The 24,521-nt window shown below is 46.3% G+C and overlaps 1 protein-coding gene across 1 annotated transcript in view; it reads right to left on the reverse strand.

Moving 5' to 3' along the window:
* Positions 1-4,677, reverse strand: part of HEPHL1 (hephaestin like 1) — a 97,393-nt gene extending 92,716 nt beyond the window's left edge. The window contains exons 1-3 of the mRNA XM_038761676.1: positions 4,664-4,677; positions 4,255-4,317; positions 3,297-3,385 (exon numbers count right to left, since the gene is read on the reverse strand). Coding sequence (XP_038617604.1) covers positions 3,297-3,385; positions 4,255-4,317; positions 4,664-4,677 — 166 coding nt within the window. The remainder of the gene's footprint in view (positions 1-3,296; positions 3,386-4,254; positions 4,318-4,663) is intronic.
* Between the last annotated feature and the right edge of the window lie 19,844 nt (positions 4,678-24,521).

Consider the following 24,521-nt stretch of genomic DNA (forward strand, 5'->3'; position numbering starts at 1 on the left):
CAACGTATAGAGACAGTCCCTACCCAACAGTGGGCTCACAGTCTAAAAGTCTGGCAGTTGGCAGAACCGGGATTTGAACCCATGACCTCCGACTCCAAAGCCCGGTCTGTTTATTGTTGTATTATATACCCCCAAGCGCTCAGTACAGTGTTCTGCACACAGTAAGCGCTCAATAAATATGACTGAATGAATGACTGGACGGACCCATTCCGGAGGCCTGGGTGGCTGTCATTCCAAGGAGATCCTTCCGAATTCCTTAGGATGAATTTCTGCCAATTTGGTGGGAAATCACCTGTCAGGGAAAGCTCTGTGGGCTTCCGAACTGGTCCACAGAGGGCCCCGGGGAAACACAATACCTCCAATCAATCAATCAATCGTATTTATTGAGCGCTTACTGTGTGCAGAGCACTGTACTAAGCGCTTGGGAAGTACAAGTTGGCAACATATAGAGACAGTCCCTACCCAACAGTGGGCTCACAGTCTAAAGCAAGGAAAGCGAGGTCACAAGACACACACACACACACACACCCATCTTTGCTCCTGAATCCCCATCAGCGCCGCTCCCGCCTGGACCCAAAGCGAGGCGAAGGGAGCAGATTCCCCAGGCAACAGGGAGAACACGAGGTTTGATTTTTCCAGAGATTAGGAACAGCTTTGCCACAGGACTTATTTGGGAGGGTGAAGAAGACGCACCTCAGGAGTTCTCCAGGGGAACTTCTTTCAAAGACAGGCTTTAAATTAAGCAGGGTGCTCCCTTATAGGGACAGCGAGAGAACAAATAAAGCAAGAAGTAAGGAGCCATCGGTGACCCCTTGCTCATTTAGGCTTCCGGGTCTTTAATCTCCGTGTTTATTGGCAGGGCAGGGACCGGTCTGTTCTTTAAAGATGGTTTAGGTGTCACAATGAATAGGGGGAGGCCCTCGGTTTGGAGGTTTCTGTTGAATGTCTGTTCCTGACACACAACCGGGTGTGTCAGCAAAATTGATCAGCAAAATTGCCATTATCAGGAATGAGCTTCCTAAAATCACTCCTGCCCTTCCCTCTTCCGCCCCCCCCCCCCCCGCCAACTCTCCCATCCTTCCCAGCAGTATCTCCATCGGAGATCTCCGGGCTAGGGAAGAGGGAGGGAATAGGAAAGGGGGAGAAAGGAAGGAAGAGCTGAAGTTGCGCCTGAATTTGCTCCCTTTATTCATTCAATCATATTTCAGTCATATTCATTGAGCGCTTACTGTGTGCAGAGCACTGTACTAAGCGCTTGGGGAGTCCAAGTTGGCAACATATAGAGACGGTCCCTACCCAACGGTGGGCTCACAGTCTAGAAGGGGGAGACGGAGAACGAAACATATTAACAAAATAAAATAAATACAATAAACACGTACAAAGAAAATAAATAAATAAATAGAAAATAAATAAGGTGTTCACATTTACAAGACGTGCCGTTTATTTGGCTTTGTTTGGCTTTACTTGGCTTTATTTGGCTCCACTATTTGTCTGCTGTGTGACCTTGGGCAAGTCACTTGCTTTAGAGAAGCAGCATGGCTCAGTGGGAAGAGCACAGGCTTTGGAGTCAGAGGTCATGGGTTCAAATCCCTTTTTTCATCCTCTCCTCAGCCCCAGAGCATTTATGCTCATATGCATATTTTATTGACTTATATAAATGTCTGTTCCCCCCCCCCCCCCAAGACTGTAAGCTCGTTGAGGGCAGGAAACATGTCTCCCAACTCTGTTATAAGGTACTCTCCCAAACGCTTAGTACAGTGTTCTACACACAGTTTGCCCTCAACAAATACGATGGGTTGATAGATGGTGTTAGACTGTGAGCCGACTGTTGGGTAGGGACCGTCTCTATATGTTGCCAACTTGGACTTCCCAAGCGCTTAGTACAGTGCTCTGCACACAGTAAGCGCTCAATAAATACGATTGATTGATTGATTGACTGATTTGGGAGCCAAGCTCCTGTTCACGCCCCACAGTTATTTTTGTTCCCTGAGAGTTGCTGATAATGAAGCGTGGCCCACGCACCCAGAGCACCACAGAAATAGAGTGAAATTTGGGGTCACTAAGTGGACTTAGTGAGAGCCCACCTTCCCCGTCGACAGGGTGACCAGACGTCTCGCATCAAGAGGGATGGCTGCATTTGCCAATTTGTACTTCCCAAGCGCTTAGTACAGTGCTCTGCACATAGTAAGCGCTCAATAAATACGATTGATGATGATGATGATGATTTGGGGGGCTCCATCCTGCCACTTGAAAGGCCTCAGGTGGGACCCTCGGGGAATTGCTCTGGTCTGGACGGGTAGGAGGTGGCTTGTCAGTCATCGGAGGGGCGGAGGGCGGAGGAGGGCATGGAGAGGGAGTGGGAATAAAGGTGGCAGCGAATGCCTGTAATGTGGCTAAATTGGTCATCTCTGCTGGGGACTTTAATCTCCATTTTATAGGCCAGGAAAGGGAGGTTCAGAGAACTTAAGCGACTTGCCCAAGGTCGCCCAGCAGGCCAGTGACAGAGCCCGGCTGGAAGATGCCTTCACTTGTTTGCTGCGTGACCTCAGGCAGGTCACTTCGCTTCTCTGTACCTCAATTACCTCATCTGTAAAATTGGATTGAGACTGTGAGCCCTGCATGGGACAGGGACTGTGTCCAACCTGATTTGCTTGTATCCATCCCAGCACTTAGTAAAGTGCCTGGCACATAATAATAATAATAATAATGATGGCGTTTAGCAAGCGCTTACTATGTGCAAAGCACTGTTCTATGTGCTGGGGAGGCTACAAGGTGATCAGGTTGTCCCACGGGGGGCTCACAGTCTTAATCCCCATTTTCCAGATGAGGGAACTGAGGCCCAGAGAAGTGAAGTGACTTGCCCAAAGTCACACAGCTGACAGTTGGCAGAGCCGGGATTTGAACCCATGAACTCTGACTCCAATCAATCAATCAATCAATCGTACTTATTGAGCGCTTACTGTGTGCAGAGCACTGTCCTAAGCACTTGGGAAGTACAAGTTGGCAACATATAGAGATGGTCCCTACCCAACAGTGGGCTCACAGTCTAAAAGGGGGAGTCAGAGAACAAAACCAAACATATTCACAAAATAAAATAAATAGAATCGATATGTACAAGTAAAATAAATAGGGTAATAAATATGTACAAACATATATACATATACTCCAAAGCCCGTGCTCTTTCCACTGAGCCACGCTGCTTCTCAACTATCACATAAGTGCTTCTCAAATGTCATCATTATTATTATTATTATGCCTTGACCCCCATCGATAATCCTTGACAACCTCTGCCTGACTCTGCTCCTCAAACTGGGTAGCCACACTGGGCCAGGGGCCAATGGGCCAGAAGCCCGAGGACGTAAAGGTCACGGTGACACGGAGGTGTCTGGGGGTGGCACAGGCAGATTTTCTGAGCTCAGCACAGGCCCTGCTCCCAACCCGTCCCCCGCCGCACCCCAGTCTGGCATAGTGAGGTGCCGCCCCACGGGCCCCTCTGGCGCTTCCACCAAAGCGTGACAAAAGTCCTCTCTGGCGAGTCCCTTGACATTTACGGGAACTAAAAAGTAATGATTACAGGAGCCAGGAGGACGAAACTGCGTCTTCATCTGTCGGAATGCCAGCAGAGGGTTTATTAAATGCCTACCTGCGCGTGGCACGGCTGGCAATTAAAACGGCTCCCACCCTGCCCTCCATGAGCTTCCATCCGATACAGAGGCCGGGCGGAGTCCGACAAGCCCGAGGTTGTGAAGCATTCACGTAGCTACCTCAGGGCCTAGAACAGTGCTTGGCACATAGTGAGGGCTTAACAAACACCATTATTATTATCGTTATCCCATAAGATCTGGACATCTGAACGGCAACGGCAAGCTGGAAGATGGGGTTTTCTGGGGGAGGGCAAGGAGGCTTCCTCTCTCGTCTCTCCCGAACACTTAGTAATAAGGATGGCATTTATTAAGCGCTTACTATGTGCAAAGCACTGTTCTAAGCACTGGGGAGGTTACAAGGTGATCGGGTTGTCCCACGGGGGGCTCACAGTCTTCATCCCCATTTGACAGATGAGGTCACTGAGGCCCAGAGAAGTGAAGTGGCTTGCCCAAAGTCACACAGCCGACAATTGGCAGAGCCGGGATTTGAACCCATGACCTCTGACTCCAAAGCCCGGGCTCTTTCCTACTGAGCCACGCTGCTTCTCTAGTACAGCGTGGTACACACAGAAGGTGCTCAATAAATACCCGCTGGGCTGACAGCACTCACCGAGAGAAAATGCTTCCTCTTAGCAAGCGGAAATCATGCTGCCGTTTCGACCTGTTTCCTCTCCTGGGCGGAAATGGAGGTTACTTAATCACTCTCCTCTGGGGGGGCGAACTATCCACGGAGTAGAAGACTGTGACTAAATTGTTCCCCAGCCTTATATTTCCCCCTTTTAGACTGTGAGCCCACTGTTGGGTAGGGACTGTCTCTATATGTTGCCAATTTGTACTTCCCAAGCGCTTAGTACGGTGCTCTGCACGTAGTAAGCGCTCAATAAATACGATTGAAGATGATGATGATGATCTTTATGGGGCTAGATAATCCCAATTCTTTCCCCTCAGATCTCCTTTTCCGAACCTTTAATCATGCCTGAACTTCCCCTGGGACCCCAGTTTTCCACATCCCTCATTACCTGCCTATCGCCATTGGACCCGCTGGTCTACTGGGGGGTCCTTCTAGTTTGTTTTGGCTGGAGGGGGCTTCTACGCACTGGTTTCCCGGTCACTTGATCCAGGACAGAGCTCCGCCACCATTTTAATCCCCAGCACCGCATCAGTGAATCATGGGCTAAGTCAACCGAGGGCCTTGCCGAAACCAGGCCACCCCCATTTCAGACAATGACTGCACTGGTCTGGACGCCTGGGAGCGTACAGGCTCTGTGGCCTAGTGGGAAGACTGTAAACCCGTTGTGGGCAGGGATTATCTCTCTTCATTGTACTTTCCAAGCACTTAGTACAGTGCTCTTCACCCAAGAAGCGCTCAGTAAATACGACTGAATGAATGAAAGAGCCCAGGCCTGGGAATCAGACGGCTTGGGTTCTTACCCTGGCTCCATCACTCTTCCGTTGTGTGATCTTGGGCGAATCACTTCACTTCTCCGTGCCCCGATTTCCTCATCCATAGAATGGGGATTCAATATGGCTCCTAGACTGTGACCCTCGTACGGCACAGGGGCTGTATCCAACCTGATTATCTCTGGTCTAGTACAGCGCTTGGCTTATAGTAAGCACTTAACAATTATTATTATTACTGTTATTATTATGTGGTTATTGTTTTATTTTGTTAGTATGTTTGGTTTTGTTCTCTGTCTCCCCCTTTTAGACTGTGAGCCCACTGTTGGGTAGGGACTGTCCCTATATGTTGCCAACTTGTACTTCCCAAGCGCTTAGTACAGTGTTCTGCACACTGTAAGTGCTCAATAAATATGATTGATTGATTGTTGTTATTATTACAAAGAGATGCGGTTGGTTACCTGGAAAGTCTGTCCTTCTCTGAGGAACCCTGAGGTCTTATGATTACTTTAAAATAGTATCAGTGCTATTTACTGAGTGCTTACAGTGGACAGAGCCCTGTACTAAGCATTTGGGAGCAGACGATACAATCAGTATCAAGTCACCACGCATAATGATCCACACACAGGCCCGATCTAGAAGAGTGCCACTAATAATGATAGAATAGATATGTACAAGCAAAATAAATAAATAAATAAATAAATAGAGTAACAAATATGTACAAACATATATACATATATACATATCTATTGTATTTATTCTATTTTGTTAGTATGTTTGGTTTCCTTCTCTGTCTCCCCCTTTTAGACTGTGAGCCCACTGTTGGGTAGGGACTGTCTCTATATGTTGCCAACTTGGACTTCCCAAGCGCTTAGTACAGTGCTCTGCACACAGTAAGCGCTCAATAAATACGATTGATGATGATGATGATGATGATAATGATAATAGCCCATCAGAGTAAAAGGATCTATGATTTTCACCTGGGCCCTGCCTAGACTCAGGGGTGAGATTTGGCAAATATGAATCGAATGACCCCCTTGCTCGAGGGTTACCCATCTGGCTTCACCCACGTCAGCCTGACAGGAGAGGAGGCGAGCGAGGAGGGATCTGACGACAGCCCTCGGCACACGCTCAGAGAGCAGCTTCGCTCGGCTCAAACACTGCTTTTCTGGAAAAACCGAACCGAGTCGTAAACTTTTACAGGTTTTTTTCTCACCGAAACACCCTGACTATGAAACGGCAGACTCGGTCGGGAGGGAGAGGGAGGGTTTTCCGTCTTTGGCCCAAATTCCACTTGTGGTGATGCCTTTGCCGAATGACAAATATTAGACATGAGAAAACCATCCCGCCAGCCAATAAACTGGCACCTGGGGTGTGCGTTGGCCCAGAGATCAGCCCAGTGCCTATCCACACCCACGGAGTGTGGAATTAATCTAACGAACACACCCTGGGACGTATTAATAAGGTTTACAAAATGCTTTGGGGGAGGGAAACCCCCTCCAGCACAAACATATGTTCAAATGAAGGGCTGGGCTTCAGGGAAGGATTAAATAGGAAATCTTTCCAGAAAATTATTTCACTTCCACTCCGGGAAATATCTGTCTGGGATTACCTGTGACTGCGTTGCTGGAAGCTTAAGGTGCTTTTACAACTGCCCTCCAAAGTCAACTGAATCTATCAGTGGGATTCACTGAGCTTTTACTGTATGCAGAGAAAGTAGGGGTGGAAGGGAAAGCAATGGAGGGGGAGAGGAGGTGGCGAGGAGAAATGATGGACAAAGAGTAAAAAGAGAAGCAGCGTGGCTCAGTAATAATAATAATAATGATGATATTTATTAAGCGCTTACTATGTGCAAAGCACTGTTCTAAGAGCTGGGGAGGTTACAACGTGATCAGGTTGTCCCATAGAGGGGCTCACAGTCTTAATCCCCCTTTTACAGGTGAGGTAACTGAGGCCCAGAGAAGTGAAGTGACTTGCCCAAAGTCACACAGCTGACAAGTGGTGGAGCCGGCATTTGAACCCACGCCCTCTGACTCCAAAGCCCAAGCTCTTTCCACTGAGCCACGCTGCTTCTCAGTGGCAAGAGCACGGTAAGAGCACGCTTACATGGTAAGCGCTGAATAAATGCCATCATCATCATCATCATTATTATCATTACTAAAAAAGCATCACTTCTGGAAATACATTTTCTAAAGTTATTTCCTTCAAGAGGGCAGTGAGCACTTGGGGTGTATTGCTAAAGTGAAACATACGGGAGACGTGTTAAAGTGAAATAAATGAAAGACTGTAAACTCAACTCTAGACAGTAAGCTCACTGTGGGCGGGGAATGTGTCTGTTATATTGTACTCTCCTAAGGGTTTAGTACATCATCATCAATCATATTTATTGAGCGCTTACTATGTGCAGAGCACTGTACTAAGCGCTTGGGAAGTACAAATTGGCAACATATAGAGACAGTCCCTACCCAACAGTGGGCTCACAGTCTAAAAAAGTACTTAGTAAAGCACTTAGTACAGTGCTCTGCACACAGTAAGCGCTCGGTAAATACGACTGACTGACTGCTTCCTGCCCTCCAGAAATTTACACTCTAACGGGGGAGACAGGCAGACTATATTCTCGCGTAAACTCCTTGAGGGATCCTGTCTACCAATTGTATCCCACTGTCCTGGGCGTTTAGTCCAGTGCTCTGCACACAGTAAGCATAAGCCAAATACCACCGACTGATGGAGTGAACTCCCGAAGAGCCAGAAAAGGAAGCAGGGGAGGCCAGGAGGGAAAGACTTTAATCTCCAGGGATGAGTAAAGCAGAGAACCGAAACCAGGAAACTAAATTTACACCAGGCCTACTGCCAAAAGCACTTAAAGACAGACAGACACACCCCAGTGCTGAATTGAGCGCGCGGTGCACATAGTAAGCACCTAACCGATGCCACAATTATTAGTGTTGTGATGATGAGGTGAGGTCTTCTATGACTGGCATATAGTAAAGCTGCAGAAATGAGTGCGGGAGTCCTGTTGACCAGATTGCTATCCCAGGGCAATAATAATAAAATAATAATAATAATAATAGCATTTGTTAAGCACTTACTATGTGCTGTTCTATGGATGAGAGCCTCACATGCTATTTCATTCAGGAGGCCAGCCAAATCCGCAGACTCTTCCTCAGGATATGCTGAAGAGATGAGGAGGAGGAAGGGAGGGATATTTAATTCCATGATTGGAATAATAATAATAATAATAATAATGGCATTTATTAAGTGCTCACTATGTGCAAAGCACTGTTCTAAGCACTGGGGAGGATACAAGTTGATCAGGTTGTCCCACGAGGGGCTTACAGTTTTAATCCCCATTTTCCAGATGAGGGAACTGAGGCCCAGAGAAGCGACTTGCCCAGAGTCACACAGCTGACAATCAATCAATCAATCGTATTTATTGAGCGCTTACTGTGTGCAGAGCACTGTGCTAAGCGCTTGGGAAGTACAAGTTGGCAACATATAGAGACGGTCCCTACCCAACAGTGGGCTCACAGTCTAAAAGGGGGAGACAGAGAACAAAACCAAACATACCAACAAAATAAAATAACTAGAATAGATATGTACAAGTAAAATAAATAAATAGAGTAATAAATATTACTAAATAAATAATAAAATATTGAACCCATGACCTCTGACTCCAATGCCCGGGCTCTTTCCACTGAGCCATGCTGCTTCAATGTAAGTGGCAGGAATGTACGGGATGTAAGTGTCTTCATGGCTGAGAGGTAAAGCACAGGCTTGAGAGTCAGAAGGACCTGGGTTCTGACCCCGGCTCTGCCCCTTGTCTGCTGTGTGACCTTGGGGAAGTCACTTAACTTCTCTGTGCCTCAGTTCCCTTATCTGTAAGATGGGGATTCTATGGGACAGGGGCTGTGTCCAACCTGATTAGCTTGTATCTACCCCACAGCTTAGAACAGTGCTTGGCCCCCACAGTAAGTGCTTAACAAATGCGACAATAATAATAATTATTATTATTATATTATCCCTGCTATTAGGGGAGTCGGTGTGGCCTGGTGAAAGGGAATGGGGCTGGGAAGCAAGAGACCCAGACTCAGGTCTCAGCTTTGCAATGGGTCTGCTCCGTGTATCCTTGGGCAAGTTGCTTATCCTCTCTGTCCCTCAGTTTCCTCCCCTATATAATAGAGATCATTTACTCAATCAATCATGCCGCGCCACTAGTAGTAGTACTATTATTTATTAAGCACTTCCTGAGTGTAGAGCACTGTATGAAGTGCTGGGAAAGAGTATATGGGTGTGCTGCTTTCATTCATTCATTCATTCACTCAATCGTATTTATCGAGCGCTTACTGTGTGCAGAGCACTGTACTAAGCGCTTGGGAAGTCCAAGTTGGCAACGTATACTAGTTTGAGAGAATAATAATAATAATGATGGTATTTGTCAAGCTCTTAACTCTGTGCCAGGCACCGCTCTGAGCCCACTGTTGGGTAGGGACTGTCTCTCTATGTTGCCAATTTGTACTTCCCAAGCGCTTAGTACAGTGCTCTGCACATAGTAAGCGCTCAATAAATACGATTGATGATGATGATGATGATGACTGTCTCTATATGTTGCAAATTTGTACTTCCCAAGCGCTTAGTACAGTGCTCTGCACGTAGTAAGCTCTCAATAAATAAGATTGATGATGATGATGATACAAGCAAATTGGACTGGACACAGTCCCTGTCCCATGTGGCGCTCACGGTCTCAATCCCCATTTTACAGATGAGGTAACTGAGGCCCAGAGAAGTGAAGTGACTTGCCCAAGGTTTAACCCGTGACCTTGTGGCACCCAGGCCTGTGCTCTATTCACAACGCCATGCTGCTTTCCAAGATGGGATCTGTACTGGGAAATACTGACGGTTGTTACTGAATTAAACACACACGCACACACACACACCTCTCCCCCACCACAGGAACTGGTTTAACGCTCCCAGATGCTAGTGAACTGCTCGCACAATGCTAGTGAATAACTCCCTTTAGAGGCAATAGAATCAAATAACTTAAACCAGGGTCCCAGAAGTGAGTTATTGGCCTTGTAGAGACCGGTCTCAATCCCCGTGACCCTGTGGCACCAAGGCCTGTGCTCTATTCGCAACGCCATGCTGCTTTCCAAGATGGGATCTGTACTGGGAAATACTGACGGTTGTTACTGAATTAAACACACACGCACCACAGGAACTGGTTTAACGCTCCCAGATGCTAGTGAACTGCTCGCACAATGCTAATGAATAACTCCCTTTAGAGGCAATAGAATCAAATAACTTAAACCAGGGTCCCAGAAGTGAGTTATTGGCCTTGTAGAGACCGGTCTCAATCCCCGTGATCTTGTGGCACCGAGGCCTGTGCTCTATTCACAGCGCCATGCTGCTTTCCAAGATGGGATCTGTACTGGGAAATACTGACGGTTGTTACTGAATTAAACACACACGCACCACAGGAACTGGTTTAACGCTCCCAGATGCTAGTGAACTGCTCGCACAATGCTAATGAATAACTCCCTTTAGAGGCAATAGAATCAAATAACTTAAACCAGGGTCCCAGAAGTGAGTTATTGGCCTTGTAGAGACCGGTCTCAATCCCCGTGATCTTGTGGCACCGAGGCCTGTGCTCTATTCACAGCGCCATGCTGCTTTCCAAGATGGGATCTGTACTGGGAAATACTGACGGTTGTTACTGAATTAAACACACACGCACCACAGGAACTGGTTTAACGCTCCCAGATGCTAGTGAACTGCTCGCACAATGCTAATGAATAACTCCCTTTAGAGGCAATAGAATCAAATAACTTAAACCAGGGTCCCAGAAGTGAGTTATTGGCCTTGTAGAGACCAGTCTCAATCCCCGTGACCTTGTGGCACCAAGGCCTGTGCTCTATTCACAACGCAATGCTGCTTTCCAAGATGGGATCTGTACTGGGAAATACTGACGGTTGTTACTGAATTAAACACACACGCACATACACACCTCTCCCCCACCACAGGAACTGGTTTAACGCTCCCAGGTGCTAGTGAACTGCTCGCACAATGCTAATGAATAACTCCCTTTAGAGGCCATAGAATCAAATAACTTAAACCAGGGTCCCAGAAGTGAGTTATTGGCCTTGTAGAGACCGGTCTCAATCCCCGTGACCTTGTGGCACCGAGGCCTGTGCTCTATTCACAGCGCCATGCTGCTTTCCAAGATGGGATCTGTACTGGGAAATACTGACGGTTGTTACTGAATTAAACACACACGCACATACACACCTCTCCCCCACCACAGGAACTGGTTTAACGCTCCCAGGTGCTAGTGAACTGCTGGCACAATGCTAATGAATAACTCCCTTTAGAGGCCATAGAATCAAATAACTTAAACCAGGGTCCCAGAAGTGAGTTGTTGGCCTTGTAGAGACCGGTTTCAATCCCCGTGACCTTGTGGCACCGAGGCCTGTGCTCTATTCACAACGCCATGCTGCTTTCCAAGATGGGATCTGTACTGGGAAATACTGACGGTTGTTACTGAATTAAACACACACGCACCACAGGAACTGGTTTAACGCTCCCAGATGCTAGTGAACTGCTCACACAATGCTAATGAATAACTCCCTTTAGAGGCAATAGAATCAAATAACTTAAACCAGGGTCCCAGAAGTGAGTTATTGGCCTTGTAGAGACCGGTCTCAATCAATGTGACCTTGTGGCACCGAGGCCTGTGCTCTATTCACAACGCCATGCTGCTTTCCAAGATGGGATCTGTACTGGGAAATACTGACGGTTGTTACTGAATTAAACACACACGCACCACGGGAACTGGTTTAACGCTCCCAGATGCTAGCGAACTGCTCGCACAATGCTAATGAATAACTCCCTTTAGAGGCAATAGAATCAAATATCTTAAACCAGGGTCCCAGAAGTGAGTTATTGGCCTTGTAGAGACCCAGCTCTGGTCACAGAAATGTCAGGCGAACGTTCTCCCTGAGCTCGATGTGAGAAGGACTCACATGAAGTGGCTCCTCGGGTTCCAAGTCAACGCTGTTGATGGCTGTTGTCGTCACCCGCTCCCGACCGACAGCGTGCCCGCCGAGCCGGGGGGGAAGACTGTCCTTTAGCTGGGGGCTGCGGTCACTGTTTCTGAAGGGCCAGTTCCTCTCTGAGCCTTGATTTTGCTGCTACTACTACTACTAATAATAATAATCGCATTTGTTAAGCGCTTACTATGTGCAAAGCACTGTTCTAAGTGCTGGGGGGAATACAGGGTGATCAAGTTGCCCCACGGCGGGTTCACAGTCTTAATCCCTATTTTACAGATTAGGTAACTGAGGCCCAGAGAAGTTAAGTGACTTGCCCAAGGTCACACAGCAGACATGTGGCGGAGTCGGGATACGAACCCATGACCTGTGATTCCAAAGCCCGGGCTCTTTCCACTGAACCACGCTACTACCCGGAGGACCTGGCCTCCTTGAAAAGTGCTTAGTACAGTGCTCTGCTCCCGGTAAGCACTCAATAAATATCACTGACTTGTTCCAAATGACCAAACCAATGGAAGGTATTCTGCATCCGCCTCGTGCCGGGCCCCTTTCTAGTCTCCAGTAACCTGAGTGAATTTATTACTCTATTTATTTATTTATTTTATTTGTACATATCTATTCTATTTATTTTATTTTGTTAGTATGTTTGGTTTTGTTCTCTGTCTCCCCCTTTTAGACTGTGAGCCCACTGTTGGGTAGGGCCTGTCTCTATATGTTGCCAATTTGTACTTCCCAAGCACTTAGTACAGTGCTCTGCACATAGTAAGCGCTCAATAAATACGACTGATTGATTGATTGATTGATTGAGTGGCAGAGGCAAGACACTTGGGAATCAGTTCTCTCACTTCTCATACTTCCCAAGAGCTTAGTACAGTGCTCTGCACACAGTAAGCGCTCAGTAAATACGACTGATTGATTATCGTTGTTCGACTCCAGACTGCGTTCCTCTAGGTGACCGAGAAATCCATGAGAGAGAAAGTGAGAGAGAAAGAGAGAGAGTGTGTGAGAGTGTGTGTGTGTGTGTGTGTGTGTGTGTGTGTGTGTGTGTGTGTGTGTGTGTGTGTGTGTGTGTGTGTGTGTGTGTGTGTGTGTGTGTGTTTTCCAAGTGACTATTTTGCTTTATAGTGCCCTGGCTTGCAGCGTGGCTCAGTGGAAAGAGCCCGGGCTTTGGAGTCAGAGGTCATGGGTTCAAATCCCAGCTCTGCCGATTGTCAGCTGTGCGACTTTGGGCAAGTCACTTCACTTCTCTGTGCCTCAGTTCCCTCATCTGTAAAATGGGAATTAAGACTGTGAGCCCCCCGTGGGGCAACCTGATCACCTCGTAACCTCCCCAGCACTTAGAACAGTGCTTTGCACATAGTAAGTGCTTAATAAATGTCATCATCATTATTATTATTATTATTGCAGCACCTAAAAAGCATCACTAAGGTAAACAAAAAAAAAAATCACGCACCGATTCCATCCTCTAGAATGGTAAGCGCGTCTACTTACCGTCCTCTAACTCTGTTGTACTGTATTCTTCCAAGCGCTCAATAAATATCGCGGATGATGAGGATGATCCACAGGAAATCCTTACGGGTGAACCAGCTTGAAGTCCATCGCCTAGCATTCACTGAAATGATAGTGCAAAGGGGGGTTTTTGCTACTTTCTTAAGAAAACATCTGTCGGCATTAAAGAAGGCCTTCTGCTTTTCAAAATGGTGTTTCAGTCGTAATGATGGCATTTGTTAAGCGCTTACTCTGTGCCAATAATACAAGGGTACGGTCATCTGGACTTGAATAAAGTTTATCCAAGTCCTCGGATTAGCTATTTTCATCATTTTCCTTTGCTTGTCTGCCCCAGCGATTCACTGGGGGCTAATGAAGCTGTCAGCTTCCACAAAGGTGCATCGTTCCTGCCCGGATCCAGAACCAGCGAGAAGCAATCCGCTCCATCCCAATCCATCATCATCATCATCAATCGTATTTATTGAGCGCTTACTGTGTGCAGAGCACTGTACTAAGCTCTTGGGAAGTCCAAGTTGGCAACGTTTAGAGACAGTCCCTACCCAACAGTGGGCTCACAGTCGAAAAGGGGGAGAGATCATAATCCATCAGGGAGAAGTTGGCCACGAGCCCGGCAGGCAGGCGCTAGTGGGAAGCAGCGTGGCTCAGTGGAAAGAGCCCGGGCTTTGGAGTCAGAGGTCGTGGGTTCAAATCCCGGCTCCACCCCTTGTCAGCTGTGTGACTTTGGGCAAGTCACTTCACTTCTCTGGGCCTCAGTTCCCTCATCTGTAAAATGGGGATGAAGACTGGGAGCCCCACATGGGACAACCTGATTAGCTTGTATCTACCCCAGTGCTTAGAACAGTGCTTGGCACATAGTAAGCACTTAACAAATACCAACATTATTATTATTAGTGGCAACCCTGGAGCCCGCCCGAGGTCCGCAGATAAGGCTACCTTTCGTTTTGGGCCGGAGCCTCAATGGCACAAAATGATGGGCTTATCTTGGCTGGGGGAACAGCCCTCTGCCTCTGTATCTCCACCGCTGTCTCTCCGGGTCGGCGGGGGCTCGGTGGGGTGTGCGTGGCTCTGTCTCTCCTATCTGGACGGTGATTAAGTTGGTGGTGGTGTCCACACGTAGCCAGGAGCCGTGGGGCCACTAGACGCTCCCTGCGGCCTGGGGCAAAGGCTGGAATTGGGGTGGGGTGGAGGATGTGGGCCGCACCAGAAGACGTCCCAGGGTGCCTTCTCCAGAGCTGGGCCACCCCAATCAATCAATCAATCATATTTATTGAGCGCTTACTGTGTGCAGAGCACTGTACTAAGCACTTCATAGAGACAGTCCCTACCCAACAGTGGGCTCACAGTCTTCACTCCAGAAATGGAGGACCACTGGGGTCCCCCCCTCTCTGGGCTCTTGGTGCATTAGAGAAGCAGCGTGGCTCAGTGGAAAGAGCCCGGGCTTTGGAGTCAGAGGTCATGGGTTCCAATCCCGACTCCGCCACATGTCTGCTGTGTGACCTTGGGCAAGTCACTTAACCTCTATTTATTTATTTATTTATTTATTTATTTTACTTGTACATTTCTAACCTATTTATTTTATTTTGTTGGTATGTTTGGTTCTGTTCTCTGTCTCCCCCTTTTAGACTGTAAGCCCACTGTTGGGTAGGGACTGTCTCTATGTGTTGCCAATTTGTACTTCCCAAGCGCTTAGTACAGTGCTCTGCACATAGTAAGCGCTCAATAAATACGATTGATTGATTGATTAACCTCTCTAAGCCTCAGTTCCCTCACCTGTAAAACGGGGATTAAGACTGTGAGCCCCACGTGGGACAACTTGATCACCTTGTATCCTCCCCCAGCGCTTCGAACAGTGCTCTGCACATAGTAAGCGCTTAACAAATGCCATCATTATTATTATTATTATTATTATTCGTGGGGGGACAAGGATTAATGGAATAATACTTGTGGTGTTTTTTAAGCACTTACTATGTGCCAAGAGCTATGTACTAAGCGCCGGGGTAGACACAAGATAGTCGGGTCAGATACCGTCCATGTCCCACGTGGGGCTCACAGTCTAAGTAGGAGGAAGGACGGGAACTGAATCCCCACTTAATCCCCAGATGAGGTAACTGAGGCACAGAGTCACCTGTGTGACCTTGGGCACTTCACTTCACTGGGCCTCAGTTACCTCATCTGTAAAATGGGGATTAAGAGTGTGAACCCCGTGTGGGACAAAGACTCTGTCCAACCTGATTAACTTTTTTTTTTAAAATGATATTGGCTAAGCGCTCACTAAGTGCCAGGCACTGTTCTAAGCGCTGGGGTAGATACAAGCTAATCAGGTTGGACATAACCTTCTCCGGGCCTCAGTTCCCTCGTCTGTAAAATGGGGATTAAGACCGTGAGGCTCACGCGGGACAGGGACTACGTCCAACCTGCCCACCGTGTATCTACCCCAGAGCTTCATACGGTGCCTGGCACTTAGTAAGTGCCTAACGAATACCACGGTTATTATTATTAATTATTAAACCCTGCAACCGAACTCCCAGAAGAGCTCCTTCCACGGAGCTGCCCCGAGGAGAAGCAGACCGTGGCAGGGAGTACCGGTTGAGGCGTCGGGGAGAGCCCAGCTTTGTCTCTCCTTGCGACCTTGGACGTGTCCCAGCCTCTCTACTTCAGTTTCTCCACCAATAAAATGGAGATAATAACACCACCTCCCTGCTGCGGGGATTCATTAATTACTTTGTGCAGGGCACTTTGAAGATGAAACATGCCAAGTACATTATTTCGAGGCCGAGAAAAAAGGACTTCTGAGGACGGAGAAGGAAATCCAAGGCAGACCCGCCCTGCTGTGCCACCCATGAAGAGATACGGATGCGCCCTCATTCCTCTCCTGGGCTGGAACGGAGGTCAGCTCAGGCTAAACTGCCAGCCTGCCCCTTCCAGAGGAGGAGAGAGGGAAGGGTTATGGCCTTTCAGTCTGGAAACGTGAAGGCAGGGGGGTGGATTTGATGATAATAATAATAGTCGTAGTGTTGGCATTCGGTCTGTGCTATGTGCCCAGCACTGTGCCAAAAAATAGGGTAGATAGAGCATGGATTGGTAGTCAGAAGGACCTGGGTTCTAATCCCGGCTCCTCCACTTAGCTGGGTGTCCTTGAGCAAGTCACTCTGTTCTCTGTGCCTTGGTTCCCTCATCTGTAAAATAGGGATTAACATTGTGAGGCCAATTTGGAACATGGACTGTCCAGTTTGAATAACCTCTATCTCCCCCAGCCCTTAGAACAGTGCCTGGCACATAGTACGCACTCAACAGATGCCATATATATATATACACGCATATATATATATACATATATATATGTGTGTATATATGTATATATGCATATATGCATATATATACACGCATATATATGTATATATATGTATATACGCGTGTGTATATATACATGCATATATATACATATATATATATATGTATATATATATGTATATATATATATGTATATATATATATGCATATATAAAAAGCCTCAGATCAGACACAGTCCCCGTCCCACCTGGGGCTCACAGTCTAAAGGGGGAGACAGAACAGGTATTGAATCCCCATTTTACAGATGAGGAAACTGAAGTACAGAGAAGTTAAGCGACTTGCCCAAGGTCCTGAGAAAAAGTTGTACAGACTGGTGGACGACCCGCTCTGTCCCAGGGCAAGGTGGCATCCGGTTTCAGTGATTTGCCGAGTCCTAATTTATGCACCTGACCTAAGACATTTCGTGAGGTTCCCCACCATTTGACCTCACCGTTATAAAAAACGAGTCTTCGGTAAAAACCAAACTGAAGAATTCCCTGACCCTGATGGCTAACTTTTTTTTCGTCCCCGAGTGTGTCTTTTGCCCCATAATTGTCAAGTGGCTCTGTGGATTCCCTAGCTGGCTTCCAGCTTCTGATGTATTTAAAGAATTTGTATTATTAGCTGTGGCACCCCTTGCAAAGTCCTCTTCAAACTCCTTTTTAGCGGCTCAGTTTCCCGTTAGCACGTAGCCCGCTACTCTTTCTGGGTTTCTCAGCCTCGCTCTAGTGAGCTCTTCATCCTTTGAAGAGCTCCTTTCTCCCTTGGCGAGCTTCTTCTCCCCTGCCTTGCGGGCTTTCTATTTGTTCATCTGATTCCTTGCTCTGTGGCCCGTATTTATCTGTGTCTCGGATGCTGCTTTCGAACAGCCTCCAAGCTTCTCTAATGGGTCACTGTTTTTTTCAGCTTTTTCCCTTTTTTGTGGCATTGGTTAAGTACTTACTACATGCCAGGCGGTGTACGAAACACTACGGTAGATACGAACTAATCAGGTTAGACACAGTCCTTGCCCCACATGGGGCTCGCCCCCTTTTAGACTATGAGCCCACTGTTGGGTAGGGACTGTCTCTATATGTTGCCAACTTGGATTTCCCAAGCGCTTAGTACAGTGCTCTGCACACAGTAAGCGCTCAATAAATACGATTGATTGATTGATTGATTGATTTGCTGAGAGCTCACCTCCTACAGGAGGCCTTCCCAGACTGAGCCCCTTCCTTCCTCTCCCCCTTGTTCCCCTCTCCATCCCCCAATCTTACCTCCCTCCCTTCCCCACAGCACCTGTATATATGTATATATGTTTGTACATATTTTTTTACTCTATTTATTTATTTATTTAATTTATTTGTACATATCTATTCTATTTATTTTATTTTGTTAGTATGTTTGGTCTCTGTCTCCCCCTTTTAGACTGTGAGCCCACTGTTGGGTAGGGACTGTCTCTATATGTTGCCAATTTGTACTTCCCAAGCGCTTAGTACAGTGCTCTGCACATAGTAAGCACTCAATAAATACGATTGATGATGATGATGATGATTTAACAGATGAGGTAAGCGTGAAGTGCCTTGTCACACAGCAGACGAGTGCCAGAGGCGGGATTAGAACCCAAGTCCTTCTGACTCCCAGGGCCATGCTCTACCCACTAGCCCACACTGCTTCTCTAAGGACTGTATTTTTCTTCTTATTATTAATACTACTATTAATAAAAATAAAAATAATCGTGGTATTTCTAAAGTACCTCCTATGTGTACTAAGTGCTGGGGTAGATAAAAGGTAATTGGGTCGGACACAGTCCGTGTCCCACGCGGGGCTCACGGTCTTAATCCCCATTTGACAGATGAGGTAACGGAGGCACAGAGAAGTCAAGTGACTTGTCCAAGGCCACACAGCAGGGGCTGGAATTAAAACCAGGTCCGTGCTCTATCCATTAGGCCACGCTGCTCCTTTTAAGGAAATTCCCTTTTCCCACATCAAATGTCCTTTTGGGATTTGTTTGACCCTTCCGTCCTCCTGCCCCAGGCCCCTCACTGTCCTAGGTAGGGCAACGACCCAGCAGGGGCCCACCAGGCCACAGAACAGCGGGAGGCGACTCAGTTTCCCCACTAGAGTCCCCTCTATAGCTCTCAGGGGGCTCAGTCTTTTCCTCCGTTCTTTACTGGCGCTCGAGGTGAATGCCAAACAGTAGATCCCAGTCTCTGTCCTCCAGGGCCCACACTGCGATCTTACAGCCTCAACTCACTCTCCAATCAATCAATCAATCAATCAATCGTATTTATTGAGCGCTTACTGCGTGCAGAGCACTGTACTAAGCGCTTGGGAAGTCCAAGTTGGCAACATCTAGAGACGGTCCCTACCCAACAGTGGGCTCACGGTCTAGAAGGGGGAGATGGAGAACAAATCAAAATGTATTAACAAAATAAAATTCATTCAGTCATTCAATCGTATTTATTGAGCAGGTTGACTAAAAGGAGCCCAAGGGTGGGGATGTCCCGTGGAGAGGACGGGTGTGAGCGGTGAGGAGGTGAGATGGATGGGAGGCAGAGGAGGAGGCCGGGGGGCAGGACATTCATTCGTTCATTCGTTCATTCATTCGGTCATATTTAAATACGATTGAATGAATGAATGAATTAATGAATGAATGAATGAATATCCCCCGCCTTACCTCCTTCCCTTCCCCACAGCACCTGTATATATGTATATATGTTTGTACGGATTTATTACTCCATTTATTTATTTTACTTGTACACATTCTATTTTATTCGGTTTATATGTTTTGTTTTGTTGTCTGCTTCCCCCTTCTAGACTGGGAGCCCATTGATGGGCAGGGACCGTCTCTAGATGTTGCCAACTTGGACTTCCCAAGCACTTAGTACAGCGCTCTGCACACAGTAAGTGCTCAAAAAATACGATTGAATGAATGAATGAATGGAACCGTAATTCACTTTTTATGCTGCCTACAGATTTCTATGTGAATAATCAATCAATCAATCAGTCGTATTTATTGAGAGCTTACTGTGTGCAGAGCACTGTACTAAGCGCTTGGGAAGTCCAAGTTGGCAACGTATAGAGACAGTCCCTACCCAACAGTGGGCTCACAGTCTAAAAGGGGGAGACAGAGAACAAAACCAAACACACTAACAAAATAAAATAAATAGAACAGATATGTACAAGTAAAATAGAGTAATAAATAGAGTAATAAATATGTACAAACATAGATACATCTATACAGGTGCTGTGGGGAAGGGAAGGAGGTAAGATGGGGGGATGGAGAGGGGGACGAGGGTTTCATGATAGGGTTTCTCTGGCTCAGAAAATATGAGAAACCGCTGTTGGGTAGGGACCGTCTCTATATGTTGCCAACTTGAACTTCCCAAGCGCTTAGTACAGTGCTCCGCACCCAGTAAGCGCTCGATAAATGCGATTGAATGAATGAATGCCGAGCAGTTAAAGTGACTAAATGGAGAGAGAGCTGTCCCTTGACGCGGTCGAAGAAGACAAACACCATTAATCATAACGATGCCATGCCTCCGTGAAGTGCCTTTCATCTGAGCCTCTCACAGCATAGGGGAAATTCAATTTACCTTTCATAGGGGAAATTCAATTTACAATCTTTCCTTTAGCCTCTCAGCTCTTCTCCGACTCGGGTCGGGATTATTAAATCCATTTCGGCGAGGAAGAAAGAGCTAGGAGGGGAGAGAGAGTCTTTAGTTCAGGCCTCACACAATGTATGTTGCCGACTTGTACTTCCCAAGCGCTCAGTACAGTGCTCTGCACACAGTAAGCGCTCAATAAATATGATTGATGACGACTGATGATAAGCAGGGCGACCGTTTCTGTTTTGTCCCCGGCCTCATCTGTAAAATGGGATTAAGACTGTGAGCCCCACGTCGGACAACCTGATCACTTTGTATCCCCCCCAGCACTTAGAACAGTGCTTAACAAATGCCAACATTATTATTATTATTATTATTATTATCTGTATCTACCCCAGCACTTAGATCGGCGCTTGGTACATGGTAAGTACTTACGTACCATAACAATAATAATTATTATTATACAGTGCTTTGCACATAGTAAGCGCTTAACAAGTGCCAACATTGTTTATTTATTATTATTATTATTATTATTATTATTATTATTATTATTATTATTATCTGTATCTACCCCAGCACTTAGATCAGCGCTTGGTACATGGTAAGTACTTACGTACCATAACAATAATAATTATTATTATTGTTATTATACAGTCAACTGGATGCCCTAGGAAACTTCTGACCCAACCTTCTCCCCCGAGAAGGCAGCAAGGTCTAGTCTTTCATTCATTCCTTCATTAGCACCTCATTCATTTCATTCCTTCATTAGCACCTGTATATATGTATATATGTGTGTACATATTTATCACTCTATTTTACTTGTACATATTTATTCTATTTGATGATGATGGTATTTGTTAAGCGCTTACTATGTGCAAAGCACTGTTCTAAGCACTGCGGGGGGATACAGGGTGATCAAGGTGTCCCACGTGGGGCTCACGGTCTTCATCCCCATTTTACAGGTAGGGGAACTGAGGCTCTAAGAATTGAAGTGACTTGCCCAAGGTCACACAGCAGACATGGGGCGGAGTCGGGATTCGAACCCATGACCTCTGATTCCAAAGCCCGGGCTCTTGCCACTGAGCCACGCCGCTTCTCACAAGCAGCGTGAAATAAATAATAAAAACAATATTTATTTTATTTTGTTGGTATGTTTGGTTTTGTGGTCTGTCTCCCCCTTTTAGACTGTGAGCCCGCTGTTGGGTAGGGAACGTCTCTAGATGTTGCCAACTTGGACTTCCCAAGTGCTTAGTACAGTGCTCTGCACACAGGAAGTGCTCAATAAATACGATTGATGATATATATTTGTACATATTTATTACTCTATTTATTTATTTTACTTGTACATATCTATTCTATTTATTTTATTTTGTTAGTATGTTTGGTTTTGTTCTCTGTCTCCCCCTTTTAGACTGTGAGCCCACTGTTGGGTAGGGACTGTCTCTATATGTTGCCAACTTGGACTTCCCAAGTGCTTAGTACAGTGCTCTGCACACAGTAAGTGCTCAATAAATATGATTGATGATATATATTTGTACATATTTATTACTCTCTTTATTTATTTATTTTACTTGTACATATCTATTCTATTTATTTCATTTTGTTAGTATGTTTGGTTTTGTTCTCCGTCTCCCCCTTTTAGACTGTGAGCCCACTGTTGGGTAGGGACTGTCTCTATAGGTTGCCAGTTTGTACTTCCCAAGCGCTTAGTACAGTGCTCTGCACACAGTAAGCGCTCAATAAATATGATTGATTGATTGATTGATTGGAAGGGGAAGGGGACCCAGAGAGCCCACGGCTATGGGCTGGAGCGTCGTGTGCTCTGGGCTGTAAACCCTTCTAGACTGTAACCTCCTTGTGGGCAGGGAATGTGTTTATTTATTGTTCCATTGTTTTCTTCCAAGCGCTTAATACAGTTCCGGATCAGGATACCAAGAGGCAGGCTGGCAGAAACACAGGCCCTGAATCAATCAATCGATCAATGGTATTCATCGAGCGCTTACTATGAGCAGAGCACTGTACTGAGCGCTTGGGAGAGTAGACTGCAACAGAACCCGTTGTTGGGTAGGGATTGTCTCTATCTGTTGCCGAATTGTACTTTCCAAGCGCTTAGTACAGTGCTCTGCACACAGTAAGCGCTCAATAAATACGATTGCATGAATGAACTAAGCAGCAGCGTGGCTTAGTGGAAAGAGCCCGGGCTTGGGAGTCAGAGGTTGTGGGTTCTAATCCCGCTCCGCCACTTATAATAATAATAATGATGGCATTTATTAAGTGCTTACTATGTGCAAAGCACTGTTCTAAGCACGGGGGAGGTTACAAGGTGACCAGGTTGTCCCACATGGGGCTCACAGTCTTCACCCCCATTTTCCAGATGAGGGAACTGAGGCCCAGAGAAGTTAAGTGACTTGCCCAAAGTCACACAGCTGACAAGTGGCGGAGTCGGGATTTGAACCCACAACCTCTGACTCCAAACCCCATTCTCTTTCCACTGAGCCATGCTGCTTCTCTTCACTTGTCAGCTGTGTGACTTTGGGCAAGTCACTTCACTTCTCTGGGCCTCAGTTCCCTCACCTGTAAAATGGGGATCAAGTGCGTGAGCCCCAAGGGGGACAACCCGATTACCTTGTATCTACCCCAGCGCTTAGAACAGTGCTCGGCACATAGTAAGCGCTTAACAAATACCAACATTATTGTTATTATTATTAATCAATCAATCAATCAATCGTATTTATTGAGCACTTACCGTGTGCAGAGCACTGTACTAAGCGCTTGGGAAGTACAAGTTGGCAACAACTGACCGGAGTGAAGCGTTGTGGTTTATTTTACTTGTACATATTTACTATTCTATTTATTTTATGAGTGATGTGCATCTAGCTTTACTTCTATTTATTCTGACGACTTGACTCCGGTCCACATGTTATGTTTTGTTGTCTGTCTCCCCCTTCTAGACTGTGCGCCCGTTGTTGGGTAGGGACCGTCTCTATATGTTGTCAACTTGGACTTCCCAAGCGCTTAGTACAGTGCTCCGCCCACAGTAAGCGCTCAATAAATACGATTGAATGAATGAATGAATGAACCTATAGAGACAGTCCCTACCCAACAGCGGGCTCACAGTCTAAAAGGGGGAGACAGAGAACAAAACCAAACATACTAACAAAATAAAATAAATAGAATAGATATGTACAAGTAAAATAAATAAATGGAGTAATAGTAATATTGTGGGTCCTAATCCCAGCTCCGCCACTTTGCTGTGTGGCCTTGGGCAAGTCGCTTCACTTCCCTGTGCCTTAGTTACCTCATCTGTAAAAATAGGGATTGAGGCCGGGAGCCCCGCGTGGGACAGGGACTGTGTCCGATCCCATTTGCTTGTATCCACCCAGCGCTTAGTACAGTGCCTGGCACCTGGTAAGCGCTTAACAAATACCGTCATTATTATTATTATTATTATTATTATTATCATCATTATCATTATTATTATTATTATTATTGTCAGAACCAGCAGACACATTCCCTGCCCACAAGGAGCTTACATTCTCGAGGCTCTATTCTTAAATTTGTACCTCCCAAGCGCTTAGTACAGTGCTCTGCACATAGTAAGCGCTCAATAAATACGATTGATGATGATTAAATGCAGATTCTGTGGCATGTTGTGTTGGTCACACGGGCTTTCCAGACACGCACGTATGTGTGGAAAGGATCTTACCCTCCATAAATCCTCACTGAAAATGTAGTTTAGCCGAACGAACAACGCGCTTATTACGGTCTTCAGGGCCCTCTAATGGAGAATCAAGCTTTTCACTTTAACCTGCCGAGGAAGTTTTACTGCTCTCCCGCCTCAACCACCCCAGGAGAAATGTTATTCCAAAGGAGTGAGAAATCCAAAGCGGGACTCTGGAATTCAAGATGCTGCGCCGTTGAACACGCTCCAATCTGCAGGATGGTCCAGACCCGAGCTAATTTTGTTGCATTGTAATAATAATGATAATAATGGCATTTATTAAGCG

The sequence above is a fragment of the Tachyglossus aculeatus genome, chromosome 20 (genome assembly GCF_015852505.1).
Source record: "Tachyglossus aculeatus isolate mTacAcu1 chromosome 20, mTacAcu1.pri, whole genome shotgun sequence".
Classification (NCBI taxonomy): Eukaryota; Metazoa; Chordata; class Mammalia; order Monotremata; family Tachyglossidae; genus Tachyglossus; species Tachyglossus aculeatus.